The sequence below is a fragment of the Strix aluco genome, chromosome 12 (assembly GCF_031877795.1).
Source record: "Strix aluco isolate bStrAlu1 chromosome 12, bStrAlu1.hap1, whole genome shotgun sequence".
NCBI classification, from domain to species: Eukaryota; Metazoa; Chordata; class Aves; order Strigiformes; family Strigidae; genus Strix; species Strix aluco.
Window position 1 is genome coordinate 3,458,228 of NC_133942.1, and position 15,177 is coordinate 3,473,404.

The window sequence follows — 15,177 nt, forward strand, 5'->3', positions numbered from 1 at the left end:
GTGTCCCAACTGGTCAAATGTAAATGTTAATACTGACCTTTTGATAAGTCCTCTCAACTGTTCTTTGCAAACTTCATGTGAAAAGCAGGCATTGCAACTCTCGCTATCATTGGTGTTGTGGGAATAAACTCCAGCATGTGGGTATGGGGTGGAAAGGACAAAAGCGCTGCCTTTCATCTCTGGACATAAGCAGTGTGATGGCAAGATGGGGTTAGCAGGGAATTTCAATAGGGAAGTTGCGGTGCCACTCGTCGTAACTCCACCTATTTGTACCATTGCTGATGACAGAGTGGGACTCTATAAAAACTGTGCTAACACAAACTCCACGTGCAATCCCACTGCCCAGAATGGTTTTTGACTGTCAGCACAGCAAAGAGCATGGTGCTTTTTCCTTTAAGCAACCTTGGAATGAGAGACTTGAGAAGATTTGTCTCCTTTTGATAGAGAGTCACATTGTGAGAAGCTCCTTGTGCTTCCCTGGGCCCACAGGCCTTAAGCTGCAAGAACAGTGAGGGTGTTTCAGTTCTTAGTTACCAGGAACATCACTACAACCAATTCCAGTAAATTTCAGGATGTCTCTGCAATACTGAAGCCTGGACAAGATAGGTCAGCAGCCTTGCACATGGGCTGGGCACATAGGTTCTCTGAGACATGCAGTCTTAAATGTTAAACAGAGTATTTCAGACCAAGTTACAGTGCATACCAGGGTCTGTCTTCAGGAAAGAGTGTCATAGAGGAAATAATGGTGTGTTCTGAACACAGACATGGTACATACTAACATCCCCTCTGAAGGGGGTGAAACCGCACATTTGACCAGCCAGCACTGGAGAGATGGAAAATGTGGAGGAGGATGGAGAGCAAATTCACTCCAGTGTGACTTTGAGACATTATATACAGAACAGGCATGCTCCCACTCTATCCCCAATTGCATGCCTGGCCTCATGAATCACAGTGTATGCCTTGGTCCCTACCTAGGCATTCTCGATCCTCATCTTTACCCTGCCATGGCAGCATGCTTTTTTGCCAGGTGCAACCAGCAACAGTAGCAGGTCCAGCTCTGGGCCATATCAAAAATCCTTCTCCTCTGGCTCCTGTACCAACACCACAGTGAGGAGTCCAGCCTGGAGCCACCTCAGCAGGAAGAATACACTGGTCGTAGCAGGGTGTCCTCCAGGGCCCCAAGCAGCTGATGCTGTATCAGATTTTCTCAGCAGCAGCACCCTCACCTGGGATCCCTGGAGAAGAAACTGGGGAGAACCAGGGATGAAGAGAGAGCCTGCCCAGCAAAAGCAGATGTATCATGTCAGGGAATAGAGGACAGAGCAGAGGCTGTTGCCTCTCACCCAGGGTTACACGGACAGCACCCTGCCTCTGTGCTACTCTGATCACAGCAGTCCAGGGTTGTATAATGGCACTTGCAAGACCTGGGGCTGTTTCGTGAGACCCAGCAGCAGGGGTGAGGCTTTCCCCCCTTACAGGCCTGGGAGCAGACACAGATGCTTGGGTCAGGGGACATGGAGGTGGTGCCAGAGGCTGTATGGAACCAGCACTGGCCTGGCTGCCAGAAGCAGCTTTTACTGTGAGCAATAGAGCTGCCTGCTGAGCACCTGCTCTGTGCTTGTTTCACAGAATCACAGAATTGTCTCGGTTGGAAAAGACCTTGAAGCTCCTCCAGTCCAGCCATGAACCTCACCCTGACCGTTCCCAACTCCACCAGATCCCTCAGCGCTGGGTCAACCCGACTCTTCAACCCCTCCAGGGATGGGGACTCCCCCCCTGCCCTGGGCAGCCCATTCCAACACCCAACAACCCCTTCTGCAAAGAAATCCTTCCTAAGAGCCAGTCTGACCCTGCCCTGGTGCAGCTTGAGGCCATTCCCTCTTGTCCTGGCGCTGGTTCCTTGGCTCAAGAGACTCATCCCCCCTCTCTGCACCCTCCTTTCAGGGAGTTGGAGAGGGCCATGAGGTCTCCCCTCAGCCTCCTCTTCTCCAGACTAAACCCCCCCAGTTCCCTCAGCCGCTCCCCATCAGACCTGTGCTCCAGACCCTGCACCAGCTCCGTTGCCCTTCTCTGGACACGCTCGAGTCATTCAATGGCCTTTTTGGAGTGAGGGGCCCAAAACTGAACCCACTCATCGAGGGGCGGCCTCACCAGTTTCCTTACTGGTGGGGGCTGAACTTGCTGGGGGAAGCTGAGCTGGCGGTTCTGGAGCAGGAGAAGCAAGGCACCGTGGAGCCCGTCTAAAGAAAAGTTGGTCTGCGTTGGCCGGGAATCGAACCCGGGTCAACTGCTTGGAAGGCAGCTATGCTCACCACTATACCACCAACGCGCTGGCAGTGCTCTTTTCTGCGCCTCCACAGAGCGGCCGCCCCGCCCCGTCCCGCCGGCCCCGCGCAGCGCTGCGAGCTGCGGCGGAGCGCTCGTGGCACTGAGCCGCTCGGATGTTGGCTATGGAACCCCAAGCTGCACTGGCCACCAACTAGGGGAGCTCAGCATCAGCGACTGCCCAGGCTTGGAGCAGGACACCGGTCAAACCGGGACTGAGCTCCGGGCGTGGACCCTGCACAGACCAAAGCCTGGGTACGACCCAGGGTTTAAGGGACCTGCTGGTGTGGGTCTGTATCCAGCACTGATTCCCAGCCCTAAGCAGCTGGAGGGAAAGAAAAGGGTTGGCCCGACTCTCTTGTTCATGCCTGTGTGAGGGCTGGTGCTTCTGTGGGTGCTGGTAATGGTGGCACATCCCATCTGCGCTCATACGTGTGCCAGCTCTGCATGCACTGTGCAAGTGTCTGTGCGTTGTGTGTATAAGCACAGCCCAGCTGCTCACTCCTTTCCCCACCTTCTCTGGGGTGCAGAGCACTGAAAACTGGATGAAAGCGCTCATGGATCAAGATAAACATAGGGATATGGGTTAGCAAAAACTGTTGTGGGCAAAACAGACTCAACTTGGGGAAATTTAATTTATTGCTGATTGAAATAGATTCACATAGTGAGAAACAAAAAGACAAACATAAAACACCACCTTTCCTCCATCTTACCCAGGCTTAACTTCACTCCTTCACACCAGACTCCTCTACCCACTCAACAGCACAGGGGGGATGCATTTTCCCTCTGCTCTTCCTGACCCTTTTTTTTTAGCTCTTTCTCTCTCTGTCTGGTATTTTCTGCTCTTTCTGGATTATGTTTTCATAGAGGCCACAAACTATGGTGATGGTTCAGCTGTGTCCTGTAGTGCATCTGCTGTGGAGATGTAGCCAGCTGTGTCTGGCACAGGGCAGCCCCTTAGCTCTTCCCACAGAGGCCACACCGCAGCACCTCCTCTCCCCTCCACACCAACACCTAGCCACATGGAGACAACGCAGTGCCCATTGGGAATACCTGCTCAGCCCTGCACCTGGATGGACCTGGGGGTGGGCACGGCAGCAAACACACTAGGATGAAGAAAGTCCCCAGGTGTTCAAGCGGATCACATTGGTGTTTCCCAAAGTAGCAGCAGCCGAGTTACTCTTCCCCACCTGCAGATTCCTGGAGGTCCCTGTCTGCAGCTGGGAAGTTGGGACTGAGCTTCATGATGGGAAGGGAGAAACACACCTGTGTCCCCAGGACAGCCACTTCCTTGTGTGGGGAGCTCTGCCTGCTGCTCCACACCCACCCATCTGCCTTGCTGAGGGACACTTTGGGAGTGCTGTCTCCTAAGAAGGCAAAGGAGAAAGAAGGTGTCAGTGGCAGAGAGAAGGAACTGAGGGAGCAGGAGGGCCACGGCCATGGGTGCCCAGAGAGCGGAGCAGTGCAGGTTAAAACTTCCTTGGAATGATGCAAGGGAGAGGCAGTGACTGCTGTTGCTAAGAAAAGAAAGAAAAGACAACTAGCAGAGGATGGTTTCGATCCATCGACCTCTGGGTTATGGGCCCAGCACGCTTCCGCTGCGCCACTCTGCTCTTTGAAGGTTGTGAGTTGATGCCACCTAGAGCCCCACCTGATGATCCCTGGCACTGCCAGCACCAGCACTTGTGCTGACTTTCCCTTCCTCCTGTCTGTGCTCTGCACATACTTTTCCCTTCCCTAAACAGGTTGAGGTCTCTGCGTGAACTTTCTGCAAGATTTTGGACTCTAACCAGGGACCCCTGGCTCACCCCAAACTCCATGATGTGGATCACTTTTGAAGTGAGATTGTTATTTTATTTGGTCCCCCTCTGGACCCACTTCTGGGGTCAGTGTGGTTTGTCCTCCCACTTCTGAGATGGTTGGATCCCCTTCTGAAATCAGTTTGTCCTACCTCTGAGATATTTTGGCCCCCTCTGGGATTGGTTTAATGCTCTTGGTACCATATAAGTGCATATTGGTGATCTATCATAAGTATATATGCTGTTATATTGTATTGAGGTTACATGGCAAGGTTTTGGTAGCAGGGGGGGCTACAGGGGCAACTTATGCAAGAAGCTGCTAGAAGCTTCCCCTATGTCCGACAGAGACAATGCCAGCTGGCTCCAAGATGGAGCCGCCACTGGCCGAGGCCAAGCCTATCAGCAACCGTGGTAGTGCCTCTGGGATAACATAGTCAAGAAGAGGAAGATGTTGCTGCAGAACAGCAACTGCAGCCAAAGAGAGGAGTGAGAATATGTGAGAGAAACAACTCTGCAGACACCAAGGTCAGTGAAGAAGGAGGGGGAGAATGTGCTCCAGGCGCCAGAGCAGAGATTCCCCTGGAGCCCACGGTGAAGACCATGGTGAGGCAGGTTGTCCTTCTGCAGCACATGGAGGTCCACAGTGAAACAGATGTCCACCTGAAGCCTGTGGAGGACCCCACACTGGAGCAGGGGGATTCACCCAAAGGAGGCTGTGACCCCGTGGAGAGTCTGTGCTGGAGCAGGCTCCTGGCAGGACCTGTGGACCCACACAGAGAGGAGCCTACACTGGAGCTGGTTTGCTGGCAGGACTTGTGACCCCCTGGGGGACCCACGCTGGAGCAGCCTGTTCCTGAAGGAGTGCACCCTGTGGAGAGGACCCATGCGGGAGCAGTTCATGAAGGACTATAGCCTGTGGGAAGGACCCACATTGGACAAGTTCATGGAGGATGGTCTCCTGTGGGTGGGACTCCATGTTGGAGCAGGGGAAGAGCGTGAGGAGTCCTCCCCTTGAGGAGGAACAAGCAGGAGAAACACACAAGCCTTTCATTCTATTTTCTCTTGCCCCTCTCAGCTGAGAAGGGGAGTGATAGAGCAGCTTTGGTGGGCACCTGGTGTCCAGCCAGGGTCAACTCACGCCATATATTATTGATAAGTTTGCTTTACTAGCAATAAGTTTGTAGTAACATGTAATATTATATATACATTTGTTGCTGCTATTTTTGAGTGTCGCTGTTATTGATTGCTGCTATTATTTAATACCATTATTATTGATTGCTGCTATACTATTGATTGCTGATAATAATTTGTAATAGCTTGAGAAATATGTATTTGCTTTATTAATCATAGATATACTTGCTAGTGGTGATTTTTATGGTATTTGTGGTAATTTGTAGTAAAGTAGAGAAATTTTGAGGATAAAACTTCCATGTCCTTGTGGATTATGGAATCCTATAAACACACAATCACAATTGGTACACAGCCACAGGCCAGGTAACCCTTTAGGTCATGATGGCATAGTCAGCTCAATGACACCTACAACTCTGGTCAGCTAAACTGTACCCAGAACAGCATTCACCATATTAGAAGATCTTTATTCTACATGCTGTGAATTCAGGCACTGAAGCCTCTTTCTGTAGAATCTGGCTTTGTCCTGTCTTTGTTCCCACTCCTTACTTCCTTTATTACATACAAGAAAAGAAGCAATAGCAATTGTTGGAGCTTCTACTGGGCTTGAGTCACAGCACCCATCCTGCTCCCGCCCCATGGACAAAATCTGTGCAGGGTTTGTAAGAGAGATCATCACTGTTGGTTGGATGCAATCATTCTGGCCTATACTGCCTCCCTCAAAATGGCATGATAAGCACACATGAAGCCCTTGTTATCTATCTGCAACTCCGATAAAATGATGACATTTTTAGATATTTTGTTTTCCAGCTCAGTGCTAAAACTGCTGGACCACAGAACTCTCAGAATTATCTAAAAACATGGAAGCAGTGTTTAACATGGCAAGGGAGGAAAAAAAAAAGTCCTGCAGTCGTCTATCCAGAGACAGGATCCTTCAGGGAAGGGTCTGAAGGTTTGCTGACAAGGTCTCAAAGGCCTCTGTGTAGAATTATGCTCCTGTACACAACAAGCAGTCACAGCCTGTTCTAAACTGTCAGAGGTTCACCGAAGTCTGTGGAACTGTGGCTACTTAAAGGCACTTCGGACTTCTCCTCCATGTATGACTTCAAGAGTAAAAAGGAAACACAGAAATCTGGAGAAGGCTCATAAAATGGGAGTAATGTGTAGCTGATTGTCTTATTTTCATGTGACAAGGCTCGAAGTTTGGTCTCCTTCTGCCTTGCTTGTGAACTTCCTTAAGTCTCAGTCTTGTAAGTTCTTGCACCTGATGTCCTTGATTTTATTTTGGAGAGATAACACTGCACATGTTCATACCAGACATAAATGAGGAAACAGGTTGGATTGGTAATTATCTTTACAGAAAGATGCTTAATCCTCTTTCATGATTTTTTTTTAATATATAAATTACATTTTGATAAATAAGTTTAACCACGTTCATATTTGGGCAAAGAACAATAATGTTAATATTAAGGTTAATGTTAATGAGGTGGTGATTTCTTTTATGTGATTATTCAGATTGCATAAGATAACAGAAGTTCATAACAGTATTTCCCTAAGTGAAGGAGAAGGGTGGAATTCAGGTGTCCACGTGAGAATCACTACATGTGCCCTTTGTCATCACCAGAATGTCATCTCCTAGGTCTGTCCGTACCCAGAAATCTGTATTAGAAGGAGTTGAATGTCCCACTGGTAGTGCCTAATTCCCTCTATAGACTATAGAGGAGGCATAAAGTGCTAGTTTTGAGTGAGATACCTAAAATCTGGATGATTAGGGCTGATGAATCCCAACCTTCTTGTTACGTTGGCTAGACACAGTCAGTGTGTGCAGCAATAGCTGTGACAGGGAGCAGTGTGTGCAGTCCCTGGCAACATGAAGATCAGGAGCCCATTGTCTGTTTTTTTAAGAACAAACAGTAAAGTTTGGTTAGGGGAGCCTGACTTGGGGTAGCTAATATGTGTGCCTAAATGAAGGACTAGATACAAAGCTTGGCCTGTAACAGTTGTGATTACCATCTTAAAAAATGTGGGAAAAATACCCCAAACTTAAAAACAGGACTCTTAAATTAAGCAACAAAATATCAAGGATAACATAAACATCAACAGTAATAGAAAATCTATTACTTTCCTCTATCACCATGGCAAAATCACAGAAAAGCTGGTTGTCAAGGATCATAAGGGGCTAGACATCCAGATCTTATTGCAGTTAAATAAGAGTAAATTATCAAGTACAGCATCCTTCTTTCTTAGCGTCTGGTGTCTAACATCTAGTCAATTCAGTTTTAGTGACCAAGTTGGGCACTTCTTGATAGTGAGTCATCCCATCTGAAGACAGATGCTTCAAGTAGATGGGAGAGAACACACCAAGCAAGGATCTGCTTCTGGATGATTTAAGGAAAATCCTGTATTTATTCCAGGATATGGTCATGTTAGCTGGCATGTAAACCCAGTTCATTAACTTCTCAGATATTTCAGTTATATTTTATAAAGGAATGTTTATGAAGTCAGCCACCTGTGGTCAATATCCAGGAACCAGAATTTCTGTGTCATAATTTAATTTTTTCTTCTCAAGTTGAAATAAATTATTTGAATTTCTCATTTTCCTAGGAAATGGACCATCAATATAGTTTTAAGATTATCTTATAACAATGTACCAATTCTTGTAAGTTTTCTTGTTTCAAAAAAATAGTACATTCCAGATGCAAACTGTTTCAACAGGCAAATATAGTGATAGAGGATGACCAGCTCTTACTTTCCAATAACTTCAGGATCATGGCACACCTGAATCCAAAAGGCTAGATGCTTAGTTTATCTAGCTCCCATTAATGCCTTTGAAAATTTGACCAAAGAACTGGTAAACAACTAGAATGAAGATGAACATAGGAATTGGGAGTGGGATTCATCAGAATTTACTATAAATGGCTTATAATTGGATGCCTATTCCTGTACTAGTCGTCTACATTTCCCTTATTACCAGACCTGCACTGTACATCATCCTAAGGTAGCTGTCAGTAGGTCAGATGAACTGCCTGTTTCTTTCCATTGACTGAAAGGGGAACCTACAAGGCAAGCATCTAAAGCTTAGTCAGACAATTCCTATCTAGGGACTGGAATTTTTGTGTAACTTTTAACTGTCCCATATTCTGATTTCTTTTTTCCAGGTCTAAGTTTAATCTCCAAGGCTCAGCTCTGCACTTCTCTGCATGGAGGAGAAGAATTCCACTCAGGTCCACATGTTCCTCTTGCTAGGATTCCCAGCCCTAGAGGACTTGCATGTATTGCTTTCCATAGTATTTCTGCTGACCTACATTTTAATTATTTTGGAGAATGTGGTCATCATTACCCTGATCAAGATAAACTGTGAGCTCTACAAACCCATGTATTTTTACCTTGGTCACCTCTCCTTCACCGAGATCTGGTATATCTCAGTCACTATCCCTAAACTCTTGGCAAATTTCATTGCTGAAGACAGGAGTATTTCCCTTGTGGGAGGCATGACTCAACTGTTTCTCTTCAGCTCCTTCATGTGCACTGAATGTGTCCTCTCTGCAATGGCATACGATCGCTATGTATCTGTCAACCATTTCACTATCCAGTTAAGATGACATACCAAATGTGCATATACTTGGTAGTTGTCTCCTGGTTCAGCGGGTTCACAGTGTCTTTGATCAAGATTTCCTTCATCTCTCAGTTGAAGTTTTGTGGTCCCCATGTTATCAGCCATTTTTTCTGTGATATTAGCCCTGTGCTGAACCTCACCTGCACTGATGCATCACTGGCAGAGATAGTGGACTTTGTGTTGGCCTTACTCATACTGCTTGTTTCCCTCTTCTTCACTATTGTCTCTTACCAAATAATTATCATTACAATCCTGCAATAAAGAAGAAAGTCTTCTCCACATGTTCTTCCCACCTAACTGTGGTCACCATTTTCTTTTCAGCCACCCTCTTCATGTATGCCTGTCCTAAGAAGATCGACCCTTTTGACTTGAATAAGCTTGTGTCAGCTAGCTATTGTCACTCCCATCTTAAACCCTTTCATTTACTGTCTGAGGAACCAGGAAGTGAAAAGAGCAGTGAAAAATGCTCTCTGTGAAAAAAAAAATGGTATCTCTAATGTCTCCAGATCCATCCCTTCTCCCCAAATGAAAGGATAAGCTATGACAAATTGGAACTGATAAGCACACCACAAGGATACCTAGCTAAGGACTGTTCAAAATGGACACAGACAGTGATCAGAGGAACAGTGACAGGATGGAGAATGCTGACCACCTGATCCATCTGAATCAATCACCCCTAAGGCTATCAAAGGTGAATGACTGAGCCATTGTCACTGAAGCCTACTGGGGTGATTCAACAGATTAAACTCTCCCAAGTGCTGTGCAAACTAAAAGGGACTACTGTGTAAAGTAGTATAGAATTCACTGTAGGAAGTCTGAGGGTGGAGGGAAAAATTGGGATTTAAAAAAAGAATTAGAGATGTTACAGGTTTTTTAGGGAAAAGGCCAAAGGAAGATAAAGAAAGATATCAAGCACAAGAAAATGAAGAGAAAAGGAGGTAAAAGGGACTGGTCATGCATAAGTAGGCTGTTGGTCAATGCAGTTGTCTGGCCAACAACTGCCCCTCGTTACCACAATCTGTCCCACCTTTTTATTAAATTATTTTCCTTTCTACATCCTGCCTCAGGATTTTCCCTTTTATGTGTGCATGTGCATATATGTGAGTAATCTGGCAATCAACATAAAGCTATTGAGTAGGACAAGGGGCCTGAAAGCCACATTGTGAAGTGACAGAAGTTTAGTGTCCAAAAATTGGAGACACTGGTGTCAGGGAGCAAGATACTGGAGACACCCTAAGTCCAAAGTCAAACTACTGGACAGACTGGGACTCTGCATGTCAGACATTGAAAAGTCCAAGGTCCTGGGAGACCAAAACTGGGGAGGCAAAAGGTCTGATAGACAGAGAAGCCCATTAAGGGGATTTTCTATTAGTAGAGATCCCCATTCATGCTGTCTGTGTTATGTGGAGACCTGTAAAGATAGTGTCCTTCTATTGTATTGATCCATTTGTGTCTCCGTGTGTGTGTATGGGTGTGTGTACATGCGCCTCTTGGGAATTCATGCTCAGGCTCACTGCTAGCATGACATGAAAACAAGGGGAAGGAGTAGTCATTCAACTCCCCCGTCCAGGACTGAGGAATTCCCTAGCTCTTTCAGCACATTGAATTCAGCTACTCTTAACACACACTTAACCACAGCTCTCAGAATCTCTGAAAATTCATCACATTTCACATTGTCTGTGTGAGATACAGCAGCTAAACTAATATCCATCATTACCAATGCAACCATTTTCTCATTCTTGTCATTGACTAATGTTTGGGCATGTGGAATTTTCTTAAGGGTTTGGGTGGAGGTTTTTGGTTATTCCAGGTTCCTCCATTTCAGATCATGTCTGTTTGGAGACTCCTCTTCTAGTCTCAACACCATACCATTAATCACAGGCTCAGATTGGTCATAAAAACTCAGATTAATTGTTTACAAGACAAAGTTGAAACTCCTTTTTTCCAAAAAGGTTTTTAGCACATATACACCCATGACATGGCATTGGCACAAAGAAAATAGAAAGTTCCACCAGATGGAAACTATTCCATGAAAATATTGTATGGTCCCAAAAGTCCCTTTTGTACAGTGGCCAAAGGAAGCATAGACTACCTTACACTGTGTCTTGACACCACTCTTCAATTCCATACCTACCACAGCGCATTGGTTTCTTCCACACTCAATAAGATATTCCATCATTTATTTTTTGCAGAACTCTCAGACAGCCTTTTCATTTCTTCCTGTTACCAGATCCAACATACTGGGCAAAATAATACTAAAAAGTGAAAATCACCACACCTCACTGTGTGACTGTGTGACAAAACCCCTTTTTGAACTCAAAAATTTAAACAAGAGCATCCACATTTCTGACATTGAGCTAGATGGCTACACAGTAGATGAGACCTGAAAGACATCTAACATAAACAGTATGCCTTATGGCCATGGGCAATTTAGTCCACAAGGTGCAAGCTGTCATTTATTGGGCAAAAGCCAGTCTGCACCCACTGAGTTGGTAGCAGTGACCTCTCTTTGGTTTGGTCCACAAAGGAAGCACACACAGAGTCTTTGTCAGCACCGGTGTGGAGCTGAACACCAGGCTGTGTCATGCAGGGAGACAAACAGTTCCGTCACATCTTTCTAGCTAAAAAAAGTGCATCAGTTCACGGACTGCGGGCCCGAGCGCTGAAGTTAGCTTCATTCCTGTTCATTCTGCTTCACCCTGCATTGCAATAAAGCTGGCATTGGAAGTGAAGACTTATGTCTTCCTACATATGCTGTTACAATACATTATGCCACAACATCTCATTACTTCCAAGAGTATTACAAGAATTGATCAAATCTTCCGTCTCTCTCAGGTAAGCCTGACAAAGGAGAGTGAACAGACTTGGGAAGAAAGTGAACAAAGAACTGATGAGAAGATTAATTTCTGACTTTCTGTGTTTTTCTATCAGTGGAAATAATTGTCCATGTGCTGAACTGTAAGGCTCCTCAGTTGCTGACGTGATTTTATTATGCCAGTCACAGCTTTATCTGAATGTCCAAATATGCTTTAAGTGATGAGACATTGAACAAACTGCAGAGACAGTCCTCCCCATGCCTAAAATTTCCCTACTTTGTAAATCCACTGGGTCACCCAAGGTGCAGAGTATAAGAGATCTTGTGTGAAGGTTGTCTGGTTGCAGAAACTGATCTGATGTGACCGAAAGCTAATGCCATAGTTTAGGCGTAGGGAGTTTTGAACACCTTTCCCCATGTTGGTGCAGCTGGGTGATCTGCAAAGGAGCAGAAGTATATATGCAGAGCACAAAAATTCATTATTAGGGTATGCCTCTACAAGACAGGGAAACAAGCCAGGACACTGAGCCAAAAAAGAGCATGTAATCATCCATACTTCTTAGAAAAGAAGTCTTGTCCCTGAGGCATACCAACAGTGATTGACACTCAGATAAGACAGTCTGTTTTTTCACAGAAAATATTGCCAAAATGCTTTAAGGGTTGGGATTTAAATAAGTTATCAGGACACAGAGATTGGATCCAAGAATTAAGTTGAATAGTGCATCTTTACAGCTGTGCATGGACAACAGCTTTTTATTTTTTAGTATTACATTTTAGTGTTTGCTTTCCCCAAGATTCATCATGATGTCAGCTACAGAAAAGCAAAACCAAACCTGCATTACAGAATTCATCCTCCTGGGATTTGGCGATTTGCTCGACCTTCCGGTCCCTCCCTTCCTGCTCTTCCTGGTGATCTACATGGTGACAATGATGGGGAACATTCTCATCCTCATGTCGGTGGTGGCTGATCAGCATCTCCACACCCAATGTACCTCTTCCTCAGTAACTTGTCCTGCTTGGAGATGTGCTACAGCTCCACCATCCTGCCCAAGCTGCCATCCCTAGCTGCTGCTACCCTATACTGCCGGTTGTGTACTACAGTCGCACCTTTGCCCGTCCTCACTGCCCTCCTTCACTTCATATTTTACACTGTAACAGTTCTTCCTTCCTAGCGGTTCACACTATAGACCTAAAGCGGTGTGAGATACTCAATCCACTGCCTTGTTTTCCCATGTCAACAGAAAGGTGACTGAAACCAGGGCTCACAAGACCTAGCTTTACATCTAAAAGTTCACTCTCTGAGCTGTGCTGGCTCCCTTTATGACCACTGGTGAGAAACTGTCTTCTCTGCTCTGTCGTGCTGGTCCACACACCACGTAGATCAGAGCTCCTCTTTCTATCCGCTGACTCTAAAGGGAGGCAAGATGACTAGCTCAGAGCTTGCATATCCAGTGTTTATCTCTAAGAACACAATCCAATATCCAAGAGCAGCTTACGCTTCAGCCCTTAAGTTTCAGCCCCCCCTTATGAAATGCTTACCACTTAGACTGTAGGCATGTCTACCAAAAGGCAGAAGTAGCTGCCTAAACACAGGTGTGTGGTGCTGGTTCAGATACATTAAGGGATCCTGCAGATGCCTCGTAGGGTCTGTGTCACGTTTATCAACCCTGTACTGATGTCAGTGATGCCCTAGGTCACCCTAAATGGCACAAGACGCCTCTGCTTGGGCACCTGAATCACTGCTTGAATACCATTATCTAAAGTATCCATCTTCTCTCCTAGTGAATGGAGAGGCATCTCTCATGAATTTCTCTTCTCCCCTGCATTACAATGAGATGGGTCAAGGTAGGAGTTGTATGCTTGGTTTAGACTAGTAAAGGGTTCATTTGGACTGTTTTTAGCTAGATGAAAATTAGCACTGGAACTGATACCAGTAAACTTTAAACATTGGCTGTGTAGATGTTTACATCTAAGTTAATATCTCTTAATATCCAACTGTCAGAAAAAAAAAGTGCTTTTAGGGTGAAATTAGGTGATCAAATCATGTCTTCTCTAGGACGAGATGAATCTTGTTCCAGGTTGTGCTCACTGCACTGACTTCATCTAGTCCGACAAATGGGGGTTGAGGGCCAGATATGGACCCCTGTGCCATGGATAGCCCTTCTGAATTAAATAAACCTTTCGGAATTAGTAAACTAGACCTCCCCTCTCATCCTCCTGGTAAGCAACAGTCAAGTGTCAAGAAAGACTGATCCTCTTGTAACTTTCAGGTAGCTTAAAAGAGTTGACAAGCAGCTGCAGACAGAGTCATGGCTGCAAAAATATCTTAAATCCCTGATTTTCACATGGATTTTCAGCCTACATCCGAAATTGTGTGTCATGAATTCTCCAAAGTAGCTTCCTGTTTTGTTTGTTGCTGCTCATTGGCTTTAGAGAAAGGCTGCTCAGCTGCCTAGACTAAATACCAAAGTTTTTGGTACATATGCAGGATGCACTTTGTCACTGCTCTTTACAACCTGCTCCCTCTGGAACAGACAAGCCATGTCCTTACTGCAACACAAGGCTGTATTTATCCCACAGTTTCTTGCACTGTCTATCAGGGTTTTTTGAATACTGACTACAATGCAGTGTTTTCCACGTCTACATGTTGGTTGCCAACATTTCCTGAAGCACAGCTCGCTGTTGGATCCTCTTTATTTATTCAGACGGCTTTGTGTCAAGAGTGTCTGAACCCCTCAGCCAAAAGCCAGCCTGCCCTAACACTGAGACCTCCCTTAACATGTTGTCAGGCCTGAGACATTTAAAGGTTCTTCAATAATTAATATGTCTCTGTCATTTCCACTTAATATTGAGAGTTCCTCTCAGTTTGCCAGGTTTGTGCTAGGATGGTGTGTCAGGAAAAGGTCATTCTACATGCAGAAAAACATTGCATGTAGGCATGGAGGATGCAAAGTCTGCTCAGATGCTCATTATGTCTGTGGGCTGCAGCAGAGAGAGAAGTTTCATTCCCAAGCAAGCTGCTGCAGGTAGCTCCTTATTCACATTGCAAGGGTAGATGGTGGATGTTGAAATCCAGAACCTGGCACCACCTGCAGTAGCAGTTTCTGTATGCAGACCCTGTTACTCTGAATTTTGCAGTGTTTGGAATAACTGTGGCAAGATCTTGGTCCATCGTATGTTAGTTGCTCCTACTATGATCAAACCCAGTACGTGTGCAGGGATCTTCAGGACTGCTGTTATTCAGTCCAGAGAAGATAACGGGCAAAGCTGGTCTCGTGTATCAGGCATAGGAGCCACTGCAGCTTGATCTAAAGAGGCAACCTTCTACAAAATGTCAGCAAACCGCTTGGGTGGAAGGGCACATCTAACTGTGGCGTTCTGCGGTGTAGAATGAAGAATGTAGGCCTGGATATAAAGACTCCCTTTACAGCCAATGCAAAGACCTTGTCACTTCTTGGGTGTGATTCATCTCACCCTTAAGTAGATATCTGAAA

General features: G+C 45.6%; 1 protein-coding gene and 2 non-coding genes across 3 annotated transcripts; 1 reads left to right on the plus strand and 2 right to left on the minus strand.

The window, feature by feature from the left end:
- Positions 1 to 2,257: 2,257 nt before the first annotated feature.
- Positions 2,258 to 2,329, minus strand: TRNAG-UCC (transfer RNA glycine (anticodon UCC)). The gene has a single exon. It is a non-coding gene; the product is annotated as a tRNA-Gly (tRNA).
- Positions 2,330 to 3,866: 1,537 nt separating this feature from the next.
- TRNAM-CAU (transfer RNA methionine (anticodon CAU)) lies at positions 3,867 to 3,938 on the minus strand. The gene has a single exon. It is a non-coding gene; the product is annotated as a tRNA-Met (tRNA).
- A 4,514-nt stretch (positions 3,939 to 8,452) lies between these two features.
- On the plus strand, positions 8,453 to 9,405 carry LOC141928538 (olfactory receptor 6B1-like). The gene is given in 4 exon segments (XM_074836932.1): positions 8,453 to 8,816; positions 8,819 to 9,124; positions 9,127 to 9,253; positions 9,255 to 9,405. Coding segments are annotated over 4 exon segments (948 nt in total).
- Positions 9,406 to 15,177: the final 5,772 nt, after the last annotated feature.